The following is a 27,814-nucleotide window of genomic DNA, read 5'->3' on the forward strand; positions in this document are numbered from 1 at the left end:
TCAAGCAGGCAGCAGGACGAACTGGTTGAACTTAGAATAACGGGTCTTTTGCACGAATGCTAAGAGCGCTTGAGCGAAGTCTCTAGCGTCGGGCAATTGCTGGTCTGGTGGGGAAAACGAACCCAGCAGTGCAAGCCACGTTATATGGGCGAAGAGATATGAGCACATTTTCACCAGATATGGACCCCTTTTTTATCCATGCTCAGAAGGCAGTGTGTTCATGACCCCAGAATCCGGACATGCATTTTTGACAGCGAAGTTAGCCAAGAAAGAATACGTATTTTGCCTTATTGGTTACTAATTGTATATAGGGTGTTATCTTTAGGTGCACCAAATTTATTTTTTTAAATTGCCTGTGGCAGATGCCACAACTCTAACCCTCGATTTAAATTACTCGATGAGGCAGCCATTACTTCAATGAGAAAAGCAAATGCTTAACTGAATAACACGACTACGCTTATTCTTATTTTCATTATTTACTATACGCCACATATTTTACTCTACGAATTATAGCCGGCGAGTTCGCAAATCCACTCAGAACGAATTATCAAGACTGTACCATTTTCGAGATATTAATTTTCATGGTGTGCGACGAAATGCATTGGCTTTCCAGTTACTTTTTTTAAAATACGCTATACTATGCATTGAAGCACAAAAGTAACTGGAACACCAATGCATTTCGTCGGATACTTGGAAAATTAATATCCCGAAACATGTTGCAGTCCTGATAATTCGTTCCGAGTGGACACGCCTTGCGAACTGACCGGCTGTAATTCGTACATTTAAATATGTGCCATAAAACAATTAGAAAGATTATTAGCGTATTTATACGTTAATTATTCAATTAAGCATTCTGATTTCTTGTGGAAATACTGGCCGCTTCATCGAGTAATTTAGATCTAGGGTTGGAATTGTGCTATATGCCACAGGTAGCTTCTAAAAATTTTGTACAGCTAAAAAACCCCTGTATGTTCCGTGATGTATTCAAATATAAGGAGCTCATGCAAGTAAATTTCTTACTGTACTAAGCAGTAAAATTCATCTGTCAGACATTCTAAACCTGTAGCAAAATTGGTGGCATCTTATTATGTGCTCATTTGGGATATCAGGTGCATTTTTGTTTATTACCTCTGGTTCTAATTTTCTGCAAGGTTCCTTTAATAAATTTTCTGCAAATATTCGCAACCTATCAGTTCCCCACATTTCGCCAAACAGGGTATCGATGGCTTCTGTATGATTCAAGGAATGCCGCAAGACCAACATCACAGGCAGAAAGTTTTCATTTATCCAAGAGGGGGGGAGGGGGGGGGGAGGACTGGGGCACGACCAGCTTTCCGAATCCCACCCATGTGTGTACATACTTGGCTATCACTATTACTGATTCGCCTTTTCGGCGATACTACAGCCTCGTTTTTCTTTTTTTTTTCTGAGGTCAATATAAGCGCTGCTGCGCGTATATTGATTCTGATCTCGAGTGAATCCGGCTTGGCCTCATTTCAGTTAATGAGTGAATTATATATATTTATGACCTCTGCATGCAAGTGCCGATGTTTACATCCCTAACAAATGTTGTAAATTATTAGAAGAGTTATCTTTTTTTCATGAATCATTAGCATTGCCTTCTGGAAAACGAAACGATACTGAAGCACACATCATTCACGTTCATTTCACACGCCACTGATAAAATACTTTGCAGAAGGAGTCACTGGAGTCTGCAGCTTTCTTTCAGGGTCAAAAAAGCACGGAAAGAAATTAGAAGCGAGGTGAACACATAGCAACATATTCATTCTCTGTGCATTAGAAATAATTGTTAGTTGGTTAACTTCTTATTAAAATAAATATATTAAACTTTGTCCTGTGTATATATATAAATATATTGTGTCTGTGAATGGTGTCCCCAGTGGAAATTAAAAAAAAAAAACATGTTGAAGTGAAAATAATACGGATTAGGTAGCCGCCGCTGGTGCTTCTCCTACGCTTGTCTTCCTATAGTCAGGATTTACAAAAATTCAGGGAAAGTATGAATTTAAAACCGTGCACGTCCGCGCCAACAATGATGTAGCAAGCTTTTAGCCATAATGAAATGTTACGTGAAATGCTAGAGGCAACTCAAAAGAAACCTCAAATAATGTGGGTAACCGCACTCTGGTAATGACACTTTAGGGGTGAGCGGGTAGCCTTCGGCAGCATACCCCCCCTGTTCAACTTCGGAGGTGGCTCGGGACCCGAAGACCCCACCCCGTAGTCAGTGCCTATGACCAACATTATTGCCATGCCTACTCCAGACCAAGAGTGGCGAGATTTTTTAGGTTGAAACTCGAAAAAGCTAGTGTTCTGGTGCTTAACTTGCAGCTCTTGTTTTAGGGTGGGCAGAGCGATAAGGTTGGTCTTGCGGTATTCCTTGAATAATACAGAAGTCGTTGATATCCTATTTAGCGAAATCTGAGGAACACATATTTTGCAAATCTTTGCAGAAAATATTTCAAGGAAGCTTGCATTAAGTTAGCACCAAGGAGATAAACACAAATAGACCTCACATTCGAAATAAACACACAGCATATATTTGCACGTTTTCAGCACCATACCTTGAAGAATGCAGATTTTCTTCTTTTATATATATTGTAGTCTAGGACTCACATCCCCATACCCGAAAGTCTCTCAGGTCCCGTGTGTCTAAACATAGAAATTTAAGGTGTATACATTACGCAGGATATTCAAGAATATACTGATGAATATACCCTTGTGCGTTATCAAACTGAAAACGTCAGGTGTCAACAATACATCCCTTGCTTAACCACCCCTCTGTGTTTTTACAGCCGATTTAGAGTTGTAAATACGACGCTTGCGTTGCTTACTTTATCGATTTTCAGCAATTTAAGTCTAGATTTAAAGTACTCTAAAATCGATTCCGTGACGGGCCAGGAGCAGTATACGATTTCTCCGTTTCCGTGTAATCAGATCGAGGTATAAGCCTTCCCAAATTTTCCAGCTTTGTTACTCTACACGCAGAAATGGCTGGCACCAGGAGGTAGGATATTCTTCACGGACTACTGCCGTGGGGACAAGGAAGACTACTCTGAAGAATTCAAGACATACGTGGCCCAGCGGCAATACAACCTTCTCACCGTATCCGAATACGGAAAGGTAAATGCACGTTGCATGCCTGCAGAAACTGTCTGCACGAGTCTGCACGCTGTTATGCTAGAGCATCTCTGTCCAGCCCTACTTACGTTACAACCGCAGGCATAGCAAGTATCGAACAGGCTTCAAACAGGACAGAATGTGGTGTTTCAAAAGTACCCTATAACCCGGTGAGACCACTAACACTTGAAAAAATTCGCAAGACGAGTGTTTTAGCATAGCTGCTGTAGATGTATGCCGGAATACCGAAACATGCCGAGGAGAAGCAAAGACTAGCAGCGATTGCTTCCAACCAAAGTGGCTAGATAATGGCCTCTGAGATCAGGCGATCTCGGAGGCCAGCACGCCCGCACCTTTTCTCGCGGTGACTGTAAATACCATCTACTAGACTAAATGCATTACCTTGATCATCAAGAAGACATTTCTCGTTCGTTATAGCCCGCTGAAGCTTTGTACGTCTCTCCAAAACGATCTCGCTCTACTTTCACCCAAGACTTGCACGATGGTAGATCTTCAAGAGTGCTCTTAAGTTATTTACTCTGCGTAGCCTGCGTAGTGCGTACGTCATAGGTCAGAAAGAGTACACACATTCTAGATGAGCTTGCGGCCCCGAACTATCGTGACCGCACCGCTTGTTATGCGCAGCTCCTTGAAAAGGCGGGCTTCGTGAACGTTCAGGCCGAGGACATCAGCCAAGAGACCGTCGGGAACCTCCGACGGGAGCTGGAAAAGCTCGAGGGCAGCAAGGACGAGTTCCTCAAGGTAACTATCGAGCTATCCACTCCGCCTAAGCATGGGGATGGAGGAAACGCTTTGCTCGGTATCCCGTGAACCGATTTCGAAGTGGTTCACGGCCCATACTGGCGTTCTGGCTGCGGGACTGGCCTTCGTCGGAGTTTCGGCACAAAGTCCGGTCCAACTCCGAAAAGGTCGGTCCGCGGCCGAGGCCGAACGCCAGCAATACTGGCGTCACACGGCGCACTCTTTATCGCGATCGAGCCCTATCCAGATCGAAATTCTCGACCGCGATTGGCTCCCTTCCGCAGCTTGCGCAAAGGAGCCATTCGCAACCGAGAAATTTAATCCGAATTGGGCTCGATAGCGATAAAAGTTCACCGTGTGACATCCGCATTGAGTCCATTTTCGTTCATACGTGCTTCATCTGTTCCTTTTTTTTTCTTGCCTCCTTTGCTGCCGTATTCTGTGATCGCATGCTACAATAATATACGGGGAGATCATTTTTAAGTTTTACTGAATTTTTAAAAAATCACCTGTCACAGTTAGATTCTTGTCTTTGGGCTGGGTTACTCGGAGAGGCGGAATTCACTAGCACGAGAAACCTAAACACATGTTCAAGTAATTAACAAAGAATGACTAATTAACTCTTAAATGATTACTTTAAGGCACATAATGTAGTTTGCAAATGCAGCCGGTGAGCTTACAAGACGTATCCACTGGAAATAAATTTGCAGAATGACAAACGTTTCGGCCGGACTCCGACCTTCATTTTGATGACTCTTGATGAAGGCCGGACCCCCCGCTGAGACGTCGAAAATAAATTTTTGTTCTTGCTTTTCTACTTTTCTACGTGCGCCTGCACTTCTTTCTTTCTCTCTCTCTCTAACTTTATTTATTTATTTAATTTGTGATACTGTCAATCCCATCAGGGATTTTTACAGGAATGGGTTAGTAGGGTTTGTGGACATTGTAGTACGGGCATTTACACAATACAAAAGGTTACTTAGTAAGTGTAAATGATAATGGACCTATGTTAACAGCAATAAGTATGCCAAAAAATAACGCACAATCAACTTATTTCAATTACATTTGATGTTTTGCAAAAAGAAAAAAAAGGGAAGAAAAGAAAAAGCATACGAGATATACAATTGATAGCATAATCCAAAATTTCATATCGCAGATTCCCAAATACAATGTCAGTACTCCTTTAAAGGCGGTTTGAATGACTTCTCGAATAAGTTTGCCGTTTACCTGTATTCCTGTACACCAGCCACCCTGCCCTATTCCAAACTTTCCAAATCTTCGTCTTTTTTTTTTTTTTTTTGCGACGCCACAACTATAGGCCACTGGTGCTCCCGGCCATGAGCGCTGTTCTGGACTTCGTTTAATTCCCCCGTATTAAATTCTGTAATGGCGAAATTTCGAGCCAACCAGAGAGGCCGTAGCAGCCCTCTGGGACAATCAGAGCTGGCAAGATGGCGGATTCGACAATATACCGGATCGTGAGTAGCATAAAAGCATGACGGGTGGGTTGTATACATCAATGAAACAGAACGGAGGAGTAGGGAGCGGTGAGAGAGGCTCACTGCGCAGCTCAGTTTTGACCGCCAAGCCTCGAAGATTATACTGAAATAAATGTAATGGTCAAAAGCTAATTAACAGCTGAAATTCGTGTAAGGGCGGTGGCGCCATGCGGTAGCATAAAACGATATTACTACACCGATAACACGGCAATGAAGGACGGAGGGTCGCGCCCACGGAGGAAGGACATAAATTTTACTTCCTCCGTGGTCGCGCCGCACTGTTTGACTCAGGTATAAAATTTCGGCGCGATGACTGGTGGTACGGAGGGCACCACTCTGCCGGGGTACGGCGCATCGCTTTGAAATATAGCTACGTAGCGATTCACAAGACAGAGGAAGTTTCATGAAACAAAAAATTGTGGACCTAACTGAAAGTATAGCACGAAGTTACAAAGGAAAGCCATAAAGGTTCCCCAGAAAGAAAGATCCACAATGTCGCCGGGTTCCGGACCGGGATGAATTTTTCAAGTACGTGCGAAGCTTTCTTTATGTGGAAGAGGCATGGGTTGCCTTTCCTGCTTCGTGCTACGTTCGGGTGGAAGACTTTTTTTTTTCAACATTAATTTGTAAATGGTGCTTTTGCAAACCTAACGTAAAAGTGGCGACTGTGAACTAAACTATAAGATAATCAAAATAAATGTGTCGGCATTTAGATGCCCTAGCAGGTGCTGTTTAAGAAATTACGACATCTCCGCTCGCGGAGGTTTATTTTATTTTCGGTAGTCCTTTGCGGAGAAAATGGGTGCACAAATAAACTAAACGCTTCGAACTAGTTTAAAATGCTGTAGTTCACAATGAAAAATGAATCGCCATCAAGAATCAGAGACGCTGAAGGAACATATTAAAACAAGCAACGGAGCTGCAAGAACAACAAAGTTCTTATCCGGGGAATGGCTTAGCTCCAGAGTTGTCTCCAAGAGCAATACGTGAATTATCGCTCAAACGTTCGTCAAAGATCACCGCAGACGTTCGTCTGAGAATGTAAGCCTTTTGTGCACCTCTGCGCGACAAATAACTTTGTTTCAATTTGGCCACGCCCACAGGAATTCTCGGCCGACGACTTCAACTACTTGAAGCAGGGTTGGGAGGCAAAGATCAAGCGTGGTGCCGACGGAGATCAGGTGTGGTGTGCCTGCTACGCTGAGAAGAGCAAGGAGTAACAGCTGCCTCTCTGAAGAGCGAGAGAATCACGTGGCCTCCCGCTTCTGACGAGAGTCTCGTTCAGAATAACAGTCTTCTTCATTTGAGGAATCTCTGTCGGAACGTCGATCTCTCACAGTTAAGAGAACACAAAAGGAAATTCTTCTTGAGGCACCCGCCTAATGTAATATTTACCGACCCACCTCCGAGCTCAGCCATCAAGTCACCACAGTTACTGAACTATAGTGGCAGTAAGGCGCCCTTGCACATTGTCAATGCCAGCTTTTAGAGTCGAGATTAACGCCACAGTGAAGCCGCAACTAACTGCTTCGCACGCATGGTGCGAAGTGCGCAAGGTGCGCAAGTTATTGTAATAAACTTATATTTCCGAGTCATTTCGTGTACCTCCTCCTGCTTCGTCTCCAAAATTTTGTTCTCCGGTGATCTGACATTAAATACGACCTTGGCTTATTGCTATCTTGTTCTCGCTTGCTCAATTTTTTTTTCCTCATCATTAAATAAAACACTTGACATCGTTGTTTGCCACGTTTAACAACTTGTCTTGCCAGGCACGTACCCAGTATCTCTTTTCCGGTTGAGGGAGAGGGGGGCGGCCAACACAAGGTAACTTTTCTATGCAAATGAGGTGGGAGGTACCTTTACTAAAACAAATGTGAATGCCCACCGTTCGCCATAAAGGCGCGTAAACCCGCAAAAGAGAAATTAAATAAGGTGTATCTCACAGGTTGGCCTAGATAGACCTCTACTTGACAAACAAGGAACCACATCAAATGGACTCGCACAGGAAGAGCCCTGCCAAGAACAAGTGAACAAGCAAAAGTGTAAATGATATCCAATAGCGTTTTTTTAATTACCTCTGGAAGAATTATAGATAAACATATACGTTTGCAGAACAATCACAGTTCTTTTAGACCACCCGCCCCCCTTCCTGGGTACATCATGACTGTGTCTTGCTCCTTTCGTGCTGTATGAATTCAGTCGCACAAGGCAGACAAAAGTGGTGCACAACACTTTGGGTGAAGCTAGACTCATCTTTCATAGATAGCGGAAGTATGTAGAAGCCGCTACACACAGGTAAGCCTGGAGACCAGGGCTTTTCAAACTTTCTGGCCTTGGGGAGGGCCACCAGTGTTTACGGAAACCTTCCCCTCTCCCTCTTACCACCGATGTGCTTATACACAGACTTACTATAAAGGCTCATTAAAGAATCCAAAAGTAGGGAGGGAGTCTCGCCGCACGCTCAATGCTGTCAGCACTGAAGTGTCGGCATATGTCTTGGGAAAAGGGGGTCCGGGCCTCCTCTCCGAATGTGCCAGTGCGTGAGCGAGGCACTAACCAAAGCGACAACGCCGCCCAGGACCGTGGAACCGGGGCGGGAGGGGAGGGGGGGGGGGGGGAGAAAGGAGGGAGCAACCAAACGGGGCACGTGCCCCCCCCTCGCATTTACTCCTAGCACCCCCCCCCCCTCACCTGAAAAATGATTTCTGACTACGCCTTTGACGCCGCCGTGTCTGCATGTGGCCTCCGTCATTTACGGTGCAGCGTGCAATCATTAATACCGAACGCCATCGTTCTTGATTAGAAACTCACGATGGTACACGGACAAGCAATTTTGTTTTCGCGCCATGCGACTACCGCTCTAAACGCCGCGTGCCATAAACTACGTCTTCCCCCAAACGAAGCGCTGGAGGCACAAAAGCTCATTTTTGATGCGAAAGCGTAAAATGGCCCATTGAGCGAGGGAGCCGCGGCGTCTGTAACAGCGGAACGGCACCTAAATTCCCATTGGCTGCGACGTCACGTAACGGGAGCGATGCGCGCTCGTGACGTCGCGTCGCACTTGCCGGCTCGGTCCTCGACGGAGCAGAGCAGATGAAACGGAACACCTGCCGCTGCGATAGCGCGCCAGGCGTCGCTTGAAGAGCGAGGGCTTTGTCACGACATATCCTATTTTTTTGTAGCGCAAGCTGAAAGACAAGGACAACAGAAAGGCACATCTGACACACACACAGTGCTGTGTGTGTCAGATGTGCCTTTCTGTTGTCCGTGTCGTTCAGCCTGCGCTACAAAAAAAAATAAGATAAGCCTTACTAACAAGCCCTATCTGCCACGACGCCACGTCACCAGCGCGCCACGGCGGTGCAGATACGGCGACGCGACCGCAATGGGCGAACGGGACGACGCGAGTACGCGGGAGGAAATGGGCGCCGGTGCTCGCCGCAACCGAAACTGTACCGCGCCGACACCGACGCGCTCGGACAACAAACGAACGCCAATATCGACATCCGTCGTCAACAAAAGTCGACCAGGCAGGACGCCGCTAAAATAGGGCAAAGGTTCTCGGTTTACAGAACTTCAGAGTTTATTCCCGCCCACATGTTACAAGCTGTCCTAAAAAACACGAATTAGAAGTGCTCAGTGCGAACACGTGTGCCCGCAAATCGCAGATAAAGAGTTGCGCGCCGCTGCCGCGTATACCATATGTCCCATGTAACTTGCCAAAATTTAAGAATATGCAAGTGGCACATAGCCGGACAGATTAAATATTATATTAAATATTATATTTACAGCAAAAAGTCAATGAAAAGAATGTAGACCATCCAGAAAATTTCCAGATCCATCTTTCTGTTCCTCAATGCGCGCTACATAAAAGGTTTCTTCAAAGCCTGAAAGGACGCCCCCACACATTAAACCTCCCTGAACGGCTGCTTTCTGCAGCTGCCAGATCGCGGCGACACAATGTTTATGCTACAGCTGCGGCTGTGATGCGAGTAGCCCATCTCGGAAGCAGCTTGCATTCAAATAAACGAAGGCAACTTTCCATATTTTTCATAAAAACCAGGTAAGTAAATGTGCCAAGTGTTACATTGAACAACGTAGATTCAAAAACGCGATCTTTCAGCAAACTTGACCAAGAACATGCAGCGGTAAGCGCGCAATTTTTTTTTCGTACATATTAAGCAAAATATGCACGTCCCTGTACATGAATTTTGCCCACTTTCGGTGCATAATACGTGAAATAGAATTGTGATATCGCATTTCATGGGTGAATTACAGTCATAAACTTCTGTTCCGTTTTTCAATTTTTTGAATTTTTAAGTACCTTCATAAAAATATTGACGGCCTCAATAAAAAGTCTACTTCGTTACAATCATCTGATTTTTACTTTTTCTTTTAAATGAAATAAACCTAATCAAATTCGGTGCAGTGGTTGCCTAGAAAAAAGATTTTTCCATTCCCATGTATTTAGACTAGAGCTTTAGCTCGGTCCCAAATCCGATGCCGCCTATTCAAATGTATGTAAAATGCCAAAATGCTTTTCTGAGCTAACCTCTTGGATCTAGTGACTTAACAAGCGGAATTTTGATTTTCAGTCTGAATTTTACTTAATTTCCAAAAATTGGTAAGCTTTAAAAAAAAAAGCTGTCAAGTTTACACTTAGCTTCGCGCGAAAGAAATGAAAGATATCACAGTTCTGTTAAATGCATCTGTTAGCGCATCTAAAGCAGACAAATTTAGTATATTAACTTACAGGCCACATGGATTTGTTACAATGTTTACAAGAGCTTTGCAAAAGTCCTCTTCACAAAATAGTAATATCTTTCACAGAGGTGTATAATATGCCAATTTCGTCCACTTTATATGTATTAATGAATGCAGTTTTCAGAATTCTGTTATCATTTTCCGATTGCTGAGCAACAATTGTAAATTTGATAGTTTCGTTTTTCTAAATGTTGTAATTTATAGCAATTTTTATTAAATAATTGACGGCCTAAATTAAAGCTTAGATTCCAACAATTATTATATGTTAGGCTTTTCTTTTAAAGTAACAAACCTCATCAAATTCGGTGCAGTGATGGTAGCTGAGAAAAACTATTTCTCCTTTCCCATGTATTCAGATAAGAGACCTCGAACTAAAGCCACACACAACAGGACAAAGCACAGAGCATTTGGGTGCTTGTGGGAGCCAATGGTTTCTTTGAGAGCACACAACATTTGCAACTACTACTGCTGAGCTCAACTTGGTCAGTGACTTGATATCAAATGCAGATCTCCTAATGGATCACATAACCATCCCCCAGCCCTCATGGCACTCATCCCATGCTTAAACTGTTCCTCTTTCCCAAAGGAAGGACTCTCTCATAGGACATTCAATGAGGCTCCGCTAGCGACAGATGCGAGGCACCATGTTCCTCGCTAAAAAGGTGCCTTTGCGTTCCTACCAGCATATTGGTAACCAACAAACAGCAGCTGGTATATAGGACCCATAAGGCAGTGACTGCGAACCAGGGCACCACTACCTTTTTCTACCACCTTGCAGTGCATGCTCCCCCAGTACAGGCTAGCAAACCAGACGTGCCTCTGGTTAACCTCCCTGCTTTTCCTCTCTTCTATTTCTCTCTCTCTCTGTAGTGCATACAATGTCACTCAGTCAATGCTTGGAAACAATCCTGAAATTTGGTTGACAGAACAAGGTCACAGGGGCTGACTGTGAACAATGTCATGTGGAGGCCAATATGTTAAGCTTAAAATAATTTCTTCACTTTGGCTGATGAACAGGTCCAGGCTATCACAACAGGGCCATGGCTACCTGGAATAGGGTAGCCACCCACCTTTGGGCATCAACAGCTTGGTCTCTGAAATAAAGTCTATTTGCTCACTTGGTCAGTGTCATTTCCGTTTTTATTGATCACAGGGACTAGACACGGTCGGCATCCACTTGGGCTACTTTCAGACCATCACAGGCCAACATCCTACAGTGTATTTAAATTATGAAAAGCCAGAGGGAATCCTAACAATGCATCTGAATTGGCTAAAGATTGAACACTACGTTAAATAAATTATCGAGGTCAGGGGTGATAAATTCGGTGATACAAGCCAAGAAGAACAAATTATTGTTGCACTCGGTGCAAAACTCTGAGTAACTGTTAAGCACCATATTGTAGACTTACTTTCATTATCAGCATCAAGATAGGAGATTACTTTTGTAAATAGGAATCGCACAGCAAAACAAATATTTAATGAGCACTTGAATTATATGAGTTCATGCAGCTTTGTTGAAAAGAAAGCATTGCTTCAGCCTAAATATGCCTCTTATCATGGGCAAGTTGGTATCCAACAAGGCACATGCCTTTCAGAGCAAATAGGAAAAGTGTTCGGCGATGCCAGTCTTGTTTCATACATAGACTACAGTGTAAACCTTAGAAATAATATTTATTTAGATCCATAAATTACCGGTTAGACAGCATGTGCAGAGCCAATGCTTCATCCCCTTCCAAGTCAAGACCAGTATCCATGGGTCCAAGGTCATCATCCTCTTCACTGCCGCTGCTTGCATACTGTGGCCGCCTCCTTGCTAGTTTCTTCTGAGGTGCTAACTTCTTAGCATCTTGGCTGGCCTTCCGTTTTCCTCTAAAAGCGAAAATATAAAATTGGTATCACGAAAGAGGAAGGTATAGATTTAGCAGACCGAAATTAATTGGATGTGAAGTAAGTTTGCTGAAAATATCAGAGAATGAAAGATATTTAGAACTTAAAGACAGCAATGTTTAACACATGATTGTTGCTCATACAACAAAGCAATAAGGATTCCTATCCAACAGCATGATTACATCAACAAGTGCTTCCCCATTCACAGAAAAGGTGGCTATACCTCATTTTGAACACATGTCATGATAAACTTTGTTGCAGGCGCAAAATGGAATAACAAGAGCAACGAAAGTAAAAACAATCCATTGTGCAACACGCATGCGGAGGTCAGAGATGCGAGGAAGAACCAGTGCACAAACCTTTGGGGCAAATCATCTTCAGAGCTAGGCTCTGTGCCTTCATTGTCCTCTGCATCTGTTGCATCAGATGCTGCTTCTTGCTCATCTTCACCCTCTTCTCCTTCACTTTGCTCTTCACCCTCATGTTCACTTCCGCTGCCAGCATCCTGTTAGGAACAAAGACTACCCTTGTAGCTTGGTTTTCCTAGCATTCTACAATATGGTGTACATGCACACAATAAACACACAAATGCGGTAGAACCCCATTGATACGTTTCTCACTGTTGCGTTTTCCTGGCTGCTACATCAGGTTTTCGTGGTCCCAACCTAAATCCCACTAACTCCTATGTATTATGTTCCCATTTGATACAGGATCGTTCTGTAATGTTCCTGCATCTTACATTGCATTTGAAAGTGGCCGCATGTAAATATCATGGTGCAGGGAGAAATTGGCTCTCACATGTTGCAACAAGCGACCAAAGATTGCAATAAACTATAAAAGTTGCACAAGCCAGGCGGTTCACAAACATTGGGACAAATAATGCACAGAGCAGTTTGCAAAGTATCTTTAAAAAAGTGTGCATCTATCAAAACCTACCAGGAACAATTACAGGGCTACATTTTATTTGGGGCCTGCAAGGGTCTTATTTGCATTACACAATTGGCGGTTCACTGTCACGGACCACTGTGCATGTCCTTTAATTACACACACACATGGTTCCTAGTCACAGTACAAACACTGAGACAACTAATAACTGCACTGGCAGCCACTCTGGCTGTTTCTGACGTTGTGCTGTAGCTATCTGTTCCCTTCGTAATGGTTACATTTTCCTGGCTGGCACATTTTTTCCCCCGGTCCCGTTAAAAACTTACCGATGAGGTACTACTATATGTTTGTTTCACTGCAGTCACTGCAGTGTTTAAGAAGAGACAAAGTGGCACATACCAATTCTGCTCCTGCCTCGCCGCTCTGCTCCTTGCGCTCTTGTCGCATCTTCAATCGCTTTATCTGAAACCAAAAAAGAAAAAAGTGTTAAGGGCGATAAGCAGCTAAAGAAAGCCAAGAATTATGCCAACAAAACTGCCCTTGATGCTGGTTATGAATCAGTACTGTAAGAGAGAGTGTCACAAAAGTGATATGTCAACTGCAAACAAGAATGGTCTTAAAAGACATCCTTTGCATCAAACGAATTGCCAACAATGACTAGGAGAAAAGAAGTTATCAGGCAGAAATAACCATGTAATCATGAATTGCATTCTTCTGGAGCCAAGGACTCGGACATTTGGTTTGAGCTCCTACATCTCACTTGTCCTCTTTTTCAGCTAAGATATGCAATTTAACACATAGAAACCAAATTTATGCTACTCTGTGACCTGCAGTGGAGTTGCCAAAGGTTTCGCACACCAGGACTCACATTCAACTTAGGCTTACTTGTGGCACTCCATGTAACTATCAGCAGCAGCAGTCGATTTGTCCTCTACAGGATGAAGGCCCACTCCCAGCAATCACCAATTATCTTGTCTTGAACCAGCTGACCACATCTTATGCCTGCAAACTTCCTCATCTCATCACATTACCTAGTTCTCTGCCATCCTCATCTGCACTTTCCTTCTCTTGGAAGTCCCAGTAAAGAGCTGCACAAATCTTGAGCAGATCAAGATCATGTGGCACTCACAGCTAGCTCGAGGTCACACATAGTACAGTCTAATCTCATTAATTTGAGCTCAAAGGGACTCGAAAATATTTTCAAATTTAACAAAGTTTGAAATAAAGAAAGCCCATGGAATAAGGGACTTGCATCAAAACTATAGTGACACCTCAAGCCATACCCTGTGCATTGTCTTGATTCGCTCTCGGTAGCGCTCCTTGTCGAATTTGTCCTCTTCCTCAAGAATCTTCTTTGAGATCTCTAGGTCAATACCACAGGGTGCTTTTTCTTCCTCAAGCAATTTCTTGACCACTTCTGCCTTCTGGACGTTGATGCCTTCAACAGCCTGTGGATGATCACAATATTTTTAGGTCACCAAGGTTACAAACCTTGCATAATTAACGAAGCATATCAATGCAGCACTGCAAAACAGGTACAAACTTAATGCAGATAGAACTAATGGAACAAAATGCAAAACAAGGAGAGCTGCATAGTTAAGTAACACAGCACTATAAATTTCCCGAAGGACCATGATGAAATGCCAAAAGGGTACAGAAATGTGTTCACTGGGTAGCTGCATTTGCAGGTACCTGATGTTGTAAAGGCAGGCCCAAGTTCACTTCTTAGCAGGCACATACCATATGCTTCAGTGTTCGCTTTGCAGAATTGATAAGTTGGCTTTCCTTCATAATTCAGACATGTGATGACTGAGCTAGACTTTAATAACTGGGGGATTTGTCGCTCAACCTCTAAGCTTGGTTTGCAGTACAACAAAAAGTGCTTCCTTGAGCTAATAATTTAACAAAGAAAGAAAATCTCACACTATATTCGTGAAAATACAGTGGTTCACTTGTCATTCTAGCCACATTTCCCCAACCTTGCTTATCGTGAACATGAAAATGAAAGAGATTCAAGTTTTATGAAAATACTAATCCAGAAGATTCAGTAGCGCTTACACTTTTGTAGCATCACTGAAGGTGTTCACATTCTCTACAAGCAGATGGCCTTCCCTTAGGAGATCATAACACTGGCCCCATAGAAACAGTGGAAAGAAATGCTATCAGGTATCTTACCTCGCCTTCATCATCAAAGATTACTTTTGTGTTTGGCACCACTTTCTTTTTGAGCACTTTCTTGGCCAGGGCAACCTTGGTTATAACCTTCTTCTTCTTCTTTGTGTCCTCTTCATACAACACAGCAGCCACATCCTTGTCATCATCCTGCAAAAAAAAAAAAGAAAGGAACAAGAAACAAGGATTTAAAACTTGCGAGTGATTGCATCAGAAGTTGTGCTCGCATGCTCTTTACTGTTAGTCAGCTCTTTCCTCTTTGTGGCTATTATTTTATTATTGCACATCAAACAATAATTGAAAGCTAAGGCCGACCTATGAATAATATTGTGGAGGAAAGGTCCAGAGTGTTTTTGATCACCTGTAGTTCCCTTGAATAGCACCAAAATCTTGGCATATGAGCTTCTTTTTTTTTTCTCTCTTTTCTTCATAAGGACAGGAGCAGTATGAATGGGAAGCAAAACTACGTTGTTCCCAGTAGCACAATGCCATAGCAGCTTCATAACAACCATGATGAGGCAAAGATTCAAGCAACAAGTGCAGTCTTACTGGGATAGTAGAACACTTGTCAACATCTTCCAATGTAGAGAATTTCATAGATAAGAGAACCTTTATGTATTTTTCTTTTAACCTGTGACACAGCCAACATCCAATGAAAAACCACAAGCCTCTCTGTAATCACAAGTACATATAGGAAATGAGCACTCCTAGCTTGATTTTCCTTCACTACCACACCAACCCACTACAGGACAAGAATGCTGAATCAGCAATACAAGAGCCCCATGCAGAAACAGCTAATAGAATTTTACAGTGCAGATTGCATTGACGTTGCTGCATGTTTAAATAAAGGAAAGATGCCATTAATCATGTGGCAAGGGACACACACACACTCTGCAGGCAATACTACAAAGCTGCCTGCAAAAGATAAAAGAAACGAAAAAGTAAATCCAGACTTTAAAATTTTTACTGATACAAGCACACATTAGAAATTCATTGCCACTCTCCACAATTCCTACAAAGAATATTAAAAACTAGAATTACATGAGCTCAAATGCACTAACGTAATAATGTAAAAATTACTCCTATTAGTACAGATGAGGGCTGACTGCCAGGTTAGTTGGTCTTGGGTAATTATTAAAATCATTACAAAAGGTCAAATGGAAGAAAAAAACATTCCCATTCACCTGCTCGGTCTTTTCCGCCCTTATATTTCCTGTACAGAGATTTCCAGCTGCAGTGAACACAACACTCCAAATATTTTAATATTAATAGTCGAATGGCATAAACATTATGAGCTAGTGGAGTGGATTTTAATTATAAGTATGCAGCCAATAAACACTGCATCAGTCTGGTTTTAAAAACACCAAAGTTGAGTTACCAAGCACAAGATTCACATTGCTTACATCAGATTTGTATATCACTCTCCTCTTGACTGTGAAAATGTCGTCTTCACTTTCATCTGTCATGTCAAACTGGAATGCCTCAGTGTCAGGGCCTTTGATGGGTGAGACAGGTTTTGTGGAGACATCTTGTCCTGCCTGAACATTGTTTGTGTTCTTTGCCTTTGCTGCCTTTTCTTCCATGATTTTCTTTTGCTTGGCTTCCTTCGCCTCGAGTTCTTTCATGTGCTTCTGAAGAAAGCGTACTCTGGGAGCCATGGCCAACCCTAAGGACCTGAAACATGCAAAACAGAAACACACATGCCAGCAAATTAAACAGACTGCTCTTAATAGCTCAACAGAAGGAGCTGCCCAGCCAGACAGTATTTCCTGATGCAGTGCACAAAACTGAAATGCAAAAGATAGGGACAAGAAGAAGATTGCTGATTCAAAAAATGCTCTGCGATAATGTATGCTACACATACATGGCAACTATAAATGTAAGCTGCTGTAAAAATTATACATTTCAGATTAAAGTTTGTGTGGCCATAAAAGAATGTGAGCTTTATCAGCAAGGAGCACAGGTACTGTGCTAATGCAACTTCCATGTCATATTTTGCAAGTGAGTATTGTATGCTAGAAGAAGCTCGCATAGTAATCATGATGTCATAATATTCAAGCAGCGTAATGGATTTGTAAATAGATAGCAAGAGACAACAATGACTTCTCGTTACTACGTACATATAAAGTAAATATTACTATAATGTATGGTACATATTACCATTTGGAATTTTATTAATCAGTATCATTGACTAGCTACAGTACCCAAAATATACATAAAACTTGAGCAAACAGGAGTGCACAGAGAACACAAGCGAAGACAAATATGTAGCAGCATCATGGATTAAATGCCAGCTACAGTGCATTCTGATGAAACAAAATGATATTACAGAGGCCTGGGAAGATGTAACATTATATTAAGCATGTAAGACATCAGACAAGTTGCAAGCGTTGAGAGCTACATATTTAGGTTCAGCAAGTTACATACATGATCTGCAAGCAATGTAAAATGTATGTAGACAGTTTACATTGAGAAAATGAGGAAAGAACAGTTTTAATAACATGTGCAAATGTTGGCAGTCTGTCAGCTTGCAATTTTCAGAGAACTAAATATAAAGCATCCCCCCCCCTCCCCTCTGTCAGCCTCTTTGAAGCTTTTCAACTGCAAACACTTTGCCACCTCATGAACTGCCAGTCTCACCTTGCGAATGCATCCAGGTCAAGCTTGGTGACGTCAAACACAGTCTTATCTTTCATGAGAAATACACTTTTCAAGTAAGCTGTAAAGCACTGTAATGGTGGGAGAGAGAGAAAAGAAGACAAGGCAGTTACAAACCTCACAGAGAGAAGTTACGAAAAATTATATTTCTGTGGGACACAGATTGCCCTTGACGCCCTGTCACAATGTGAACACAAATATTTAGCCTGAATATGCTAGAAAATGTGCTATTATATTGCCACGTAATAGTGACGGTGAAGAAAGCTGCAAAGCTGGGACTCACGAAACTAGTGTTTTATTGGGCAAACTTGTGCCCTTAAAATCGGACTACACTCAAAGAGCGGCGATAACGGCGAACACCATTGGCGATTGTCGAGAATCTGATCTGCCGGTCAAGCGCATCAGCTTTCATACACGAGTCATTGAAGGTCCCAGAGTAATCGGTGGTGCCCGCAACTCTTGCTTACAGTTCTACACAATCTGTGTCACACATGCGATCAGATTACACAAGCTTCGGTGACAACAGAACCATCGATACCATTCGAGAAACTTCCGATACATGCAGGCACGTACCGCACTTAGCAGTAACATTTGTTAGATAGTGAAAAGCGCTCAGCCGTAAAAGATAAACAAGTCCACATGTCAATATAATAAAAAATAATATTTAATCTATTATGTATATCTAATAACATCTGTATAATTTATAGTTCACCACAAAACCATTTGCAAAAGAAAATTTTTAAACAATGAAACAGATTAAACAAATCTCTCGCAGAAATCAAATTATTCTTCAAAAGTCATCACAAGCTTAAGAAAAATGTGTACATATAAATGTACTCACCCTTTGTGCACACTCCTTTAGTGCAACGTCTCTGGCACACATGGATTCCAGCTTTTTCTGTACGTTCACAAACATCTTGGGATTGACTCTGAACAGAAGAGCAGCACAGTGCACAAGTTTATCAAGGTCTTCTGGTGGACCACCTTTATCCCTCTATATTTTTTTGATCAAACAGTGCAAGCACCTGGCAGTAACTACAAGAAAATTCCTCAGAAGTTTTCTACTCTACAAAGTAGTATGATGAATGTCATGTAGACAGCAATTATTTAGACATATTGCTTTTTTTCAATGACTACAGTAACATTTCATCACAGCAAAGTGCCCAACGTAATCCTTTTGTCCCGAAAACACATACGATTAGAAATCATCATACTCACTGTATTTTTGATATTGGTATTTTGTTCTGTGTCAGTTGCTCTGCCATTGGCTCTTCTGATGGAAGCAAGATCAGTAATGCTTCGCCATCTTTCTCAAACCTACAGGCACACCAACAAAACATGTTAAATACATTCAGGCTACAAAAAATCATCTGTGTTATGTAAAATCAGCAAATCAGTTCAATTCCTCTCTCAAAAAAGAAAAGAAAGAAAAAGAAGTGAGTGGGTAGTATGATTGCAAAGATATAAGCAATTAATGCTATAACATGTTTTTCTTACATCGGTTTCAGCAAGTATCCCCCTTCGTGCTTTCTTAAAGACATTTCACATAGAAAGAAAGCAACTACAAAAAGCTACAAAAAGAAAAGCAGGAAAAAAATGTCCGAGGCGCAGTGAAAACTCCTTTTCACAGCTGTGCTGCAATGGCCACAAATAAAGGTGGTATTCACATTCATAGAAAAGAGCAGTTAACTTGAATCTAAAGAATGTGTAAACATTGGAGTCAGTACAGCAGATGGGGCAAGAAAAGAAAATGGCAGAAAAAAAAATCATGATAAATATAAAAGGCTTCAAATGTGGTAGCACAGTTGTACAGCAACAATTCGTAGCTGGCATGGACACATGCCATAGTGGTTTAGTGGCTATGGAATTCTGCTGCCAAACACAAGCTTGTAAATTCAATTCCTACTTGCAGCAATCAGATTTTAAATTGGAATTCAAATATTCATGTGCTAAGTTCTAGTGTGTATTAAATCATTCCACATAGTCAAAATGATTCTATAGCCCTTGGCATCACTAATGTCCCAGGTCTTTCTTTGAGAGATAAAATTGCAGCTTTAATTCCTTAATTTATTCAACTAACCAATGAGAGGTATCTCCTTTGAATGTAAAATCTCACCACCATTCATTCAATGAGTTAAATTAATCAACTAGCACAAACCTGGCTGTTCTTCCGGCTCTATGAATGTAAGTGCTGACATCTTCAGGACAGTCAAACTGGACCACCCAGTTGATGGCTGGAAAATCTGAAGAGGGCAAACATAACAACTAGTTTGACTTAAAGGGATGCAAACGATGAAACAATTTTCATGCAAACTAAATGCTCTAAGAATGAGAGAAAATAACTTGACAAGAAATTTTGCACAGTGCAGCACTGTAATTACAGAGTAGGCACTATTGCACACCTCAGAGCAAATGGTACACAACACACACATACTAAATTTTATGGTATACCCAACGTCACATGGGCCTAGCTAAACACAATTCAATGTGCACAAAATAGTATACCACATTTAGTAAAATCAGTGAGTCAGCACCACCAATCAAGCCCATTTTGCATAGACAATAGGCTGCTATGATTATTGCAGTCAAGTTAAAACTTTCGCTAACTGCCTCAAGATATAAAGTTAATTCACCCCTTTGAACAATTGTTACATACACACACCCCTGACGATATCTGGAGTCAGGTACTATGTCATTTCAGTCTACAGTAGGATACAACTTTTTAAAAAAGCAGCAATTGGCAACCAATGTACATGGACCGCACGGGGTTGTTACTCCGCCAGCCAATCACAGAAGTAAATAAAATTGACGTCATGTGACGGTTTCAAAATGGCGTCATACTTGATACCTTCGGAGTATCTGCTATTCTTGAAAAGTCTTTTCATCAGCGGAAGTGGTGAGGTGTGCAACAGACATGGACGAAGTGTACGGAGTCTAAGCATTTCACTCTTCAAAAGCCCGCAGGACAGTTCATTTCACTGCTGACCCTGTTTTACTGATGAAACGTCACGGCCAACAGAAGTGAAACTTGACAATAAATTGTTGCAGCAAAGCATGCGTTTTACTTCAGTTCAATATAGAATTAGGCTTTCACCATTCCACTATAGTAGACAAGTGAAACCTTACAAAATTAGGTGCTTTTCATTTTATTGTTGTGGTTACCACCTTATTTAGGTAACAGGGAAAGTTTGAAGTACAAACTATTTGTAGCCTCACGGAGGAACAGTGGCTGGCGGTTATGAGGTCATGGGCAGGGCTTCAGTATAGACATAAGTTGTATCCAACTATAGCTGGAGGTTGCATACATTCAACCTAACAAGGTACATTAGCTATTAGGGATAGAAATGAGGAAAGAATGAAGTAATATGATGAACTGGTAGGTGGAACACTATACAATGAGCCCTTTACTGCACAACCCAGCCAGGCAGGGCTCAACACCTGCAACCTCTTACCCAGGCCCCGTGCTGCGATGTCGGTGGCGATCAGAACAGCACTCTGTTTGCGGCAGAACTCATCATACACGGCCATGCGCTTCATTTGGAACATGTTGCCATGGAGTTCCAGGATGGTCATGCCAGGTCTCATACGGCAGAAGGCTCGGTACACATACTTGACCTGAGTAGCAGCAAAGACAAAAAAAAAAAGGTGCGAGCGGTCAATTCTTAGCTCGCTGTATAACGGGAAGAGGCAGATTTAAGCAGAAATTTGCCTTAGTGCTTGAACAGAGCAGAGCGAAGGATAAGGACAGTGCATAACAGTGATATAACGAGCTATTGCACAAGAAAATGACAGCAGGCAGCTTGACAAGATATCCTCCTGTGCTAATCGCTTCGTAAGAACATAGCAGGTCATCAGGCCCAAATGGCACGCACACATGAAAGTTATATAGCACTCACTTATTGTATTTGTATTGATACATACTTCCCTGTTTGTGCTAGGGCACCTGGTATTAAATGCATGAAAAACTTGGCAAACACAGGCAAATCCCTCTTTGAAAGTTCCACAACAACTGAGTGCAGGACAAGAGCTGGTACTGGAGATTGCTATGCAGCCTCCATTAAATCCCAGAAGTTCAAAACTCTAGACAGTGAGGAGAAATATTTTGCTCATTGTCCATGCATTAAAATGACAAGGATTCTGTAGGGGTACTGCCACAAAACTCAGCAGTAGCTCTGGTCAAAGATGCGGTGGCTTAAGACCATTTTGGAGTGGCTGTGCAGTTGCTAATCACTTCTCGTGTGGTGAATCTTCAATCCTGTCCAAAGAAGACGGCATGCCTAAAGCTCTCGCTAGAATAGCAGCTTGGGCTTGTTGGTTTTCCATCCTGCTAGTAACAGTGCAAAATGTAGACAAGAGATGAGACAAGAAGACACCACAAGCGCTGACTTTCAACAATGTTTATTCCAAAAGAAACACGGCTTCTTATAACCATTGCCCACACGTGTTCAGGTTCAAGTTCTTTTTTTTTTGTCCTTGTTACTGACAAAAAAAGAACTTGAGTTTTTGCATGTGCAACCACTATCTTGAGTGCAAAAAAGAAAAAGTGCATGTTTCACATGATAAGTGATCATGTGACTGCGACACGTGTGGGCAATGGTTATAAGAAGCCGTGTTTCTTTGGGAATAAACATTGTTGAAAGTCAGCGCTTGTGGTGTCTTCTTGTCTCATCTCTTGTCTACATTTTGCGCTGTTACTAGCAGGATGCCTAAAGCTTTGAAGCTAGATTAATCAAATAATCATTCATTAAACTTGTCTCACAAGCATTAAAGGTCTATTGCACACATTACTGAAGAGAAACATGTGAGAACTGGCTCAGCACAAAAGAAGGCTTACCTTAATTACTGTTGGCACATTAGAATAATGCTTGTCATGACTTTGTCATCTGATAAACCTAGAGATTTTTAGAACAAGTCAGCTGTAACTGCAGTGTGCAGAGTAAAATTGCATTTTTACCTGTTACACTACCCTAGTGTAGTAATGAATGCGTGGAACTACTATATCCACACAACAGGCAAAAAGAGAATGTGAAAATGAAACAAACAAATGCAAGCTGCTAAATACCTGTTTGCAGCTGGACAGGAAGACGAGAATCTTCTGCTTGAGGTGGTTTCGTATAAATGACCAGAGTAGATTCAGCTTATTATGAAGCTCACAAACAACGTAGCTCTGCAGGAAAGACAAAACAGGATTCACATCACAGATTTTAAACATACATTAAACAGAACACAAGTCCTAAATTGTACTTAATCTAAGTAAGAACAAAGATGCAAGTTGTACAAGTACCAAAACTAAAACAAATGAGCCTTGCTCCTTTAACATTCTACATTGTAACCTACTATCTCCTCTCGCATTATTTTACAAAATATGTATCCCTGCCAAGTCCACAAGAAAAAGTCATCTAGCACAAGGCAAGTTTAAAAGAAGTTGATAAGATCTGTAACACTGGCCGCCCATTACATCTTCAAAACAAGAAGAAACAGGACACCATAGGAATATGTACTACTTGAAAGTACAGTATACAGGTTAACTTGCCTAAGCACCCAAACAACAGCGCTGAAAGTATGAAATGAAAAAGCACTTGTAATGACCAAATTGACCAACATACCTGTCTGAGACCTTCAGGTGTTGTAAACTTGGCATGCTCATGAACTGACACATAAGCTGGGTCCTTCAAACTCAGCCTTGCCAAGTCTTTGACTGACCTAAGGAATAAAATTAATTGTTGAATAGCACACAGCTAAAAAAAAATATTTTGCCTTATGTAAGCCATGAGAAAATGGAAAAAACAGGCTTTAAATCTACACAATAACAGCTGCTAATATGTATAATGGCAACAAGTATTTCACATACTTGGTTTGTGTTGCAGAGAAAAGCAATGTCTGACGTTCGAGTGGAATGTTTTCAATAATTGCATTGACCGTCTGCTGAAAACCCAGGTCTAGAATGCGATCTGCTTCATCCAGTACTGAAAGAAGTCAGAACACGTCATTGCTAGCGTTAAAAACACAAGCGTGAATTTTGTCTAAAAGAACCAAATAAATGAAAATGTGCAGCTGACGTTTTGGTGCCAGAAATTTAACACAAATCGCACACTCTTTCAAAAACAAGCAATTGCGAGTATGATGCTGCCAAAATACATAGAACAGTTTTTGCATGCATTTTTGCTGCACGTTTGTCTGCAGCATGTAAGTGTACTACGTACTGGTAACTCGCACACAGTAGCATTGCAATTAGCATCTTATGCAGTAGACAAGATGTTTTAAAATGCTAAAAACAAAACAAAACACAAAGTTCATGCCCATTGTGGTATTGGAATGTGAACACACCACAACACTTCCAGACCATTACATCGCTATCCAGACCATTACAAAGTTCTGAAAAACACCAGCAAATAAGGCTTTTTTTTTTAGTTGCACTACACAATATGTTTAGTACAGTATATTCAGGACCTGATTTACTACAGGCCTGCTGCACTCGCCTGAGGGCGCTGGAACTAATTTATCACACCAGTGCTCCCGACACAAGCCACTGGGGCTGTGAAGAAAATGAAATGACCTAAATGCCATGAGATGCACCCATGCTTCATCACTTGTCTTAACGTTACATGTTGAACATACGTTAATATTTGCCTATCTCGAGCGCTCATGCCTCGCAATAGATATTCCAAAGTGTTATCACAACTCTGAATTGTGTCTTTAGTGTTTTGCTTCCTCCCCTCGCTTGGCTGTGTGTTCTGGCACTGCTATCAACCGTGGAAAGCTTCAGCACAGGGTGTCTATAACGACACCTCAAAATGGTTAGTTCTGTGCACACACATTGAATGTTGCAGATCACTCACCAAGAATCTGCAGCTGAGTGGCATCAAACAATGGATTCTCATCCATGTGTTGCAGCAGGCGGCCTGGTGTGCAAATGACAATGTTGCACGAGTCCATTCGCTTGCTCTCGAACTTCAAGTCCTAGAGAAGGGGGAAACCAAAATACATGTGTCTCACTATTCAATACGAGGCAGCAGCAAAACATTTAGCTGCAACATCAAATGGTGTCTGTGCTGTTCTTGCTGTCCTGTGTGTCAGTGTGCTGCAGAAGAATCCTGCCTTCCCTTACAATAATTCATTCTGCAGAAACTTGCTTGGACTGAAATTTACTTATAGCCCACTCCTGCCCAAGTACTGTGAGTTAGCCTTCTAGTAATAAATAACAAACACCATTAAGCCAGGAATGCCAGCAACCAAGCAGATAATTGGCTGTGACAATACGATTTTAATGCAAGCTCCACCTGTTTGAGAATAAGCACGTGGAATAGATATGAAACTTTCAGTTATTGGAAGGAAAGCTGCACACATCTAGTAATTGAAAAAGCTTTCAGGAGATACAAGACAGGAAAAGAAATAGACTTCCTAGCAACTCAGGCATGCTACATGATCGTTCCCCATTCAGAGAAGTGCAACACTACACCCTTTAGTTACACAAAATATGGACACATTGTGAGGAAACCATATCTTCAGCACCAGGTTTCATAACTGTTCTTTGAACGCATAGGAACAACAAAATTACTAACAATGTACGTCAAGCCTTCTTGCATTTACCTTTCCTCCTATTACAAGACCAGCTGAGAAGTCATGGTGCACGCCAATCTTCTTGAGCACTTCAAAAATCTGGTAAGCCAGCTCCCGTGTTGGTGTTATAATGAGGGCGCCAATGCCATAGTTGCGGGCCCACATTTCGCAGTACAGTTTTTCCAGTACCTTCAAGAAGAAAAACAGCAATCAGAAATGCTGAAAGCCTTCAATATGGTGCGCAACTGTACAATAACCCAAATTGTGTCTTAATGACAAGCAAATTAAGATATTCATATCATATAAGTCTTTCAAAAGTGTTCTACATAGCTACGCATCTAGCGAACAAGAATGAACATGCTTCATGTTCACATTCTGCACTTTCATTGTTGTTCTTTAGGTTCATGACGTGTTCTATGTATTAGTTAGCATTTTTTCCTTAATAATACACTTGTTTAGGTTCATGCATGTGAACGATACAGGCATATGTTTAGTACAAAGACCCCACCTACAATTTTATGGTTCTGCTTTCCCACATTTATATGCCTGTTCATGATCCATTTGGCACAATACAATTTACTGGTTGACTGACAAAAACCAACAGTTTTTCACAACTATAATGCCTCTACAATATAGCATGTGCAGAAGACAACTCTGAAAATGTCAAGCCACTTCTCCAGAGTAAACAAAAAAAAAGAATACTTTTTTTTTCTTATCCTCCTAACACATGTTGGGCATGAGTGAAGTATATAATGGTTCCCATTACAACATATTTCTGAACAGCTGTCAGTTTTTAAGAAAGAGAATGTCGATGGCTTATAAGAATGTGTGCAGAACAGAGTAAACAACGATTTAGTGTATCTGATGAAGTCATTTCTTACCGGTATTAGAAATGCAAGTGTCTTGCCAGAGCCAGTCTTGGCAGCTCCAAGGATGTCAAGACCTCTCAATGCAAGTCCAATGGCTTCTCGCTGAATTTCAGTTGGTGTTACATAGCCAGCCTCTTGAAGCCCTGTAGAAAACGTATTAATGTTGGCGCAATTAACAAACGACAATAACATCTCTAAACCTTGCAAATTTATGCACTTTGATTTAGATGCACGTTAAACAACTCCAGGTAGTCGAAATTAATCCGGAGTCCCCCACTACGGCTCCCCTCATAATCTATCTATATACATATAATATATATAGCCTATAACATAATCTATAATATATACCTAGATATATGTCGTGGTTTTGACATGTAAGACCACATAATTTCATTCTTTAATAACTGCATGCTGTAGTCTGTCTACTCTAAATTTATTTGTTGCTTACATGTAACCATTTGTTTTCCAAGGAGCATTTTAATTATACGAACAAGGAAGTGTGACGCTGTTTTGCTAGTAACCTAGATTTTTCGCACTGTATGGCAAAGTGAAACATAAAAGGGCGCAAATGATGCAAAAAGACAAACGACAGCATTGAGACTTGTGTACCACGCATGTCAAATGTTACAAGCATGAACAGGGTTGTTGTGGAAAGCAGTACACGCGTGTAGGGCTGAGACATGTAATCAGCGACATAGCACTGAGTTGCACGCTGTTATTTGGCAATGCCCCATACACACAACCGGCTTCGTTCTGTCGTTAAAGCATCGCTACATCGCTGCCCGCCAACGGGCTGAAGGCAGTGACTGATTGCTGTCTAAGGTGTGCGGGCATGCTATCAATTATCGCGCCTACGCAAGGTAAATTTCTGCGGCAGCTAGCTGTAGGCACAATCCAGCGGACACTTCACGTGGGCCATTACACGCATGGAGTTTCACAAGAGACAAGCTTAGTATAACATAATTTAAACACTCACCAAGCTGTGTCTTTGTCGACAGCGGAAAGTCCTTGAAGGTTTCGACGGTCTTGGAGTCGAACTAAACGAAAAAGAAAGACAGATCCTAGAAGCGTAATCGGGTAACACCGTGCTGATCAAATGCTTGTCAGTACGCCCAGTCTCGCGATAAAGTATACGTGTACCGTCACTGCAATTAACAAGAAGATGAGGCGAACTAATTTGCAACACGTATTCACCTTAGCCGTAATATTCTAGATTAGCGCACTGTATTTTACTGTACGCACTCGAATTTATGTTGTCAAAATTAGGCGCTGACAGCGTACTTACGTCTTCGTAAAGAGCTCGTAGCCTATTGATTTCTTCGGTCTCCGTTAGGCCTTTCGTCTGTCTCTTTCTGTAAACTTTCATTGACTCCCTTTCTCCACGTCGGCTGAAATTCTTTGACGGCTTGTTCCATTTTCTTTTCGTAAACACGCGTTTATCTGAATGCTGCTTGCCTTCCATGTTTTCGCATGTGGCCGCTGCCATATTGAGATTAGGCAAAACGAGAAGCTTAAGTAACTCAAGAAACGTTAGCCAACCATTTTAAATAAAATATTAAGTTAGGCAATATTTGCAAACTTATTATTCAAAAAATGTTAAATAAAATAAGAATTTTT

The 27,814-nt window shown here is 41.7% G+C and overlaps 2 protein-coding genes across 3 annotated transcripts in view; one reads left to right on the plus strand and one right to left on the minus strand.

Annotated features, from left to right (window-relative positions):
* LOC135906226 (uncharacterized) overlaps window positions 1–6,997 on the plus strand; it is a 34,555-nt gene extending 27,558 nt beyond the window's left edge. For both annotated transcript variants that reach the window (XM_065437511.2, XM_065437512.2), the window contains 3 exons: window positions 3,010–3,144; window positions 3,787–3,903; window positions 6,506–6,997. In XM_065437511.2, coding sequence (XP_065293583.1) covers window positions 3,010–3,144; window positions 3,787–3,903; window positions 6,506–6,622 — 369 coding nt within the window. In that variant the 3' untranslated portion in view covers window positions 6,623–6,997. The remainder of the gene's footprint in view (window positions 1–3,009; window positions 3,145–3,786; window positions 3,904–6,505) is intronic.
* A 4,821-nt stretch (window positions 6,998–11,818) lies between these two features.
* Window positions 11,819–27,703, minus strand: LOC135906224 (probable ATP-dependent RNA helicase DDX10). The gene is made up of 19 exons (XM_065437509.2): window positions 27,483–27,703; window positions 27,174–27,234; window positions 26,210–26,340; window positions 25,359–25,517; window positions 24,608–24,728; window positions 23,620–23,734; window positions 23,375–23,471; window positions 22,831–22,935; window positions 21,221–21,383; window positions 19,927–20,011; window positions 18,987–19,085; window positions 18,610–18,697; window positions 17,751–17,839; window positions 16,514–16,784; window positions 15,114–15,260; window positions 14,222–14,386; window positions 13,338–13,400; window positions 12,413–12,558; window positions 11,819–12,035 (listed from the first exon to the last, which is right to left on the minus strand). Exons 1-19 carry the CDS (start codon window positions 27,681–27,683, stop codon window positions 11,855–11,857), a joined length of 2,487 nt encoding a protein of 828 aa, XP_065293581.1. The 5' UTR covers window positions 27,684–27,703; the 3' UTR covers window positions 11,819–11,854.
* Between the last annotated feature and the right edge of the window lie 111 nt (window positions 27,704–27,814).

This window comes from Dermacentor albipictus, chromosome 5 (genome assembly GCF_038994185.2).
Source record: "Dermacentor albipictus isolate Rhodes 1998 colony chromosome 5, USDA_Dalb.pri_finalv2, whole genome shotgun sequence".
NCBI classification, from domain to species: Eukaryota; Metazoa; Arthropoda; class Arachnida; order Ixodida; family Ixodidae; genus Dermacentor; species Dermacentor albipictus.

Excerpts from the sequence above, each read along its gene's own strand:
- LOC135906224 (XM_065437509.2), bottom strand. The coding sequence starts at position 27,683 with ATGGCAGCGGCCACATGCGAAAACATGGAAGGCAAGCAGCATTCAGAT. Across the intron at positions 24,729-25,358 it reads GTCTTGTAATAGGAGGAAAG|GACTTGAAGTTCGAGAGCAA; the intron begins GTAAATGCAAGA and ends CCCCTTCTCTAG. Across the intron at positions 18,698-18,986 it reads ATACCAATATCAAAAATACA|AGTCAATCCCAAGATGTTTG; the intron begins GTGAGTATGATG and ends TCTTCTGTTCAG.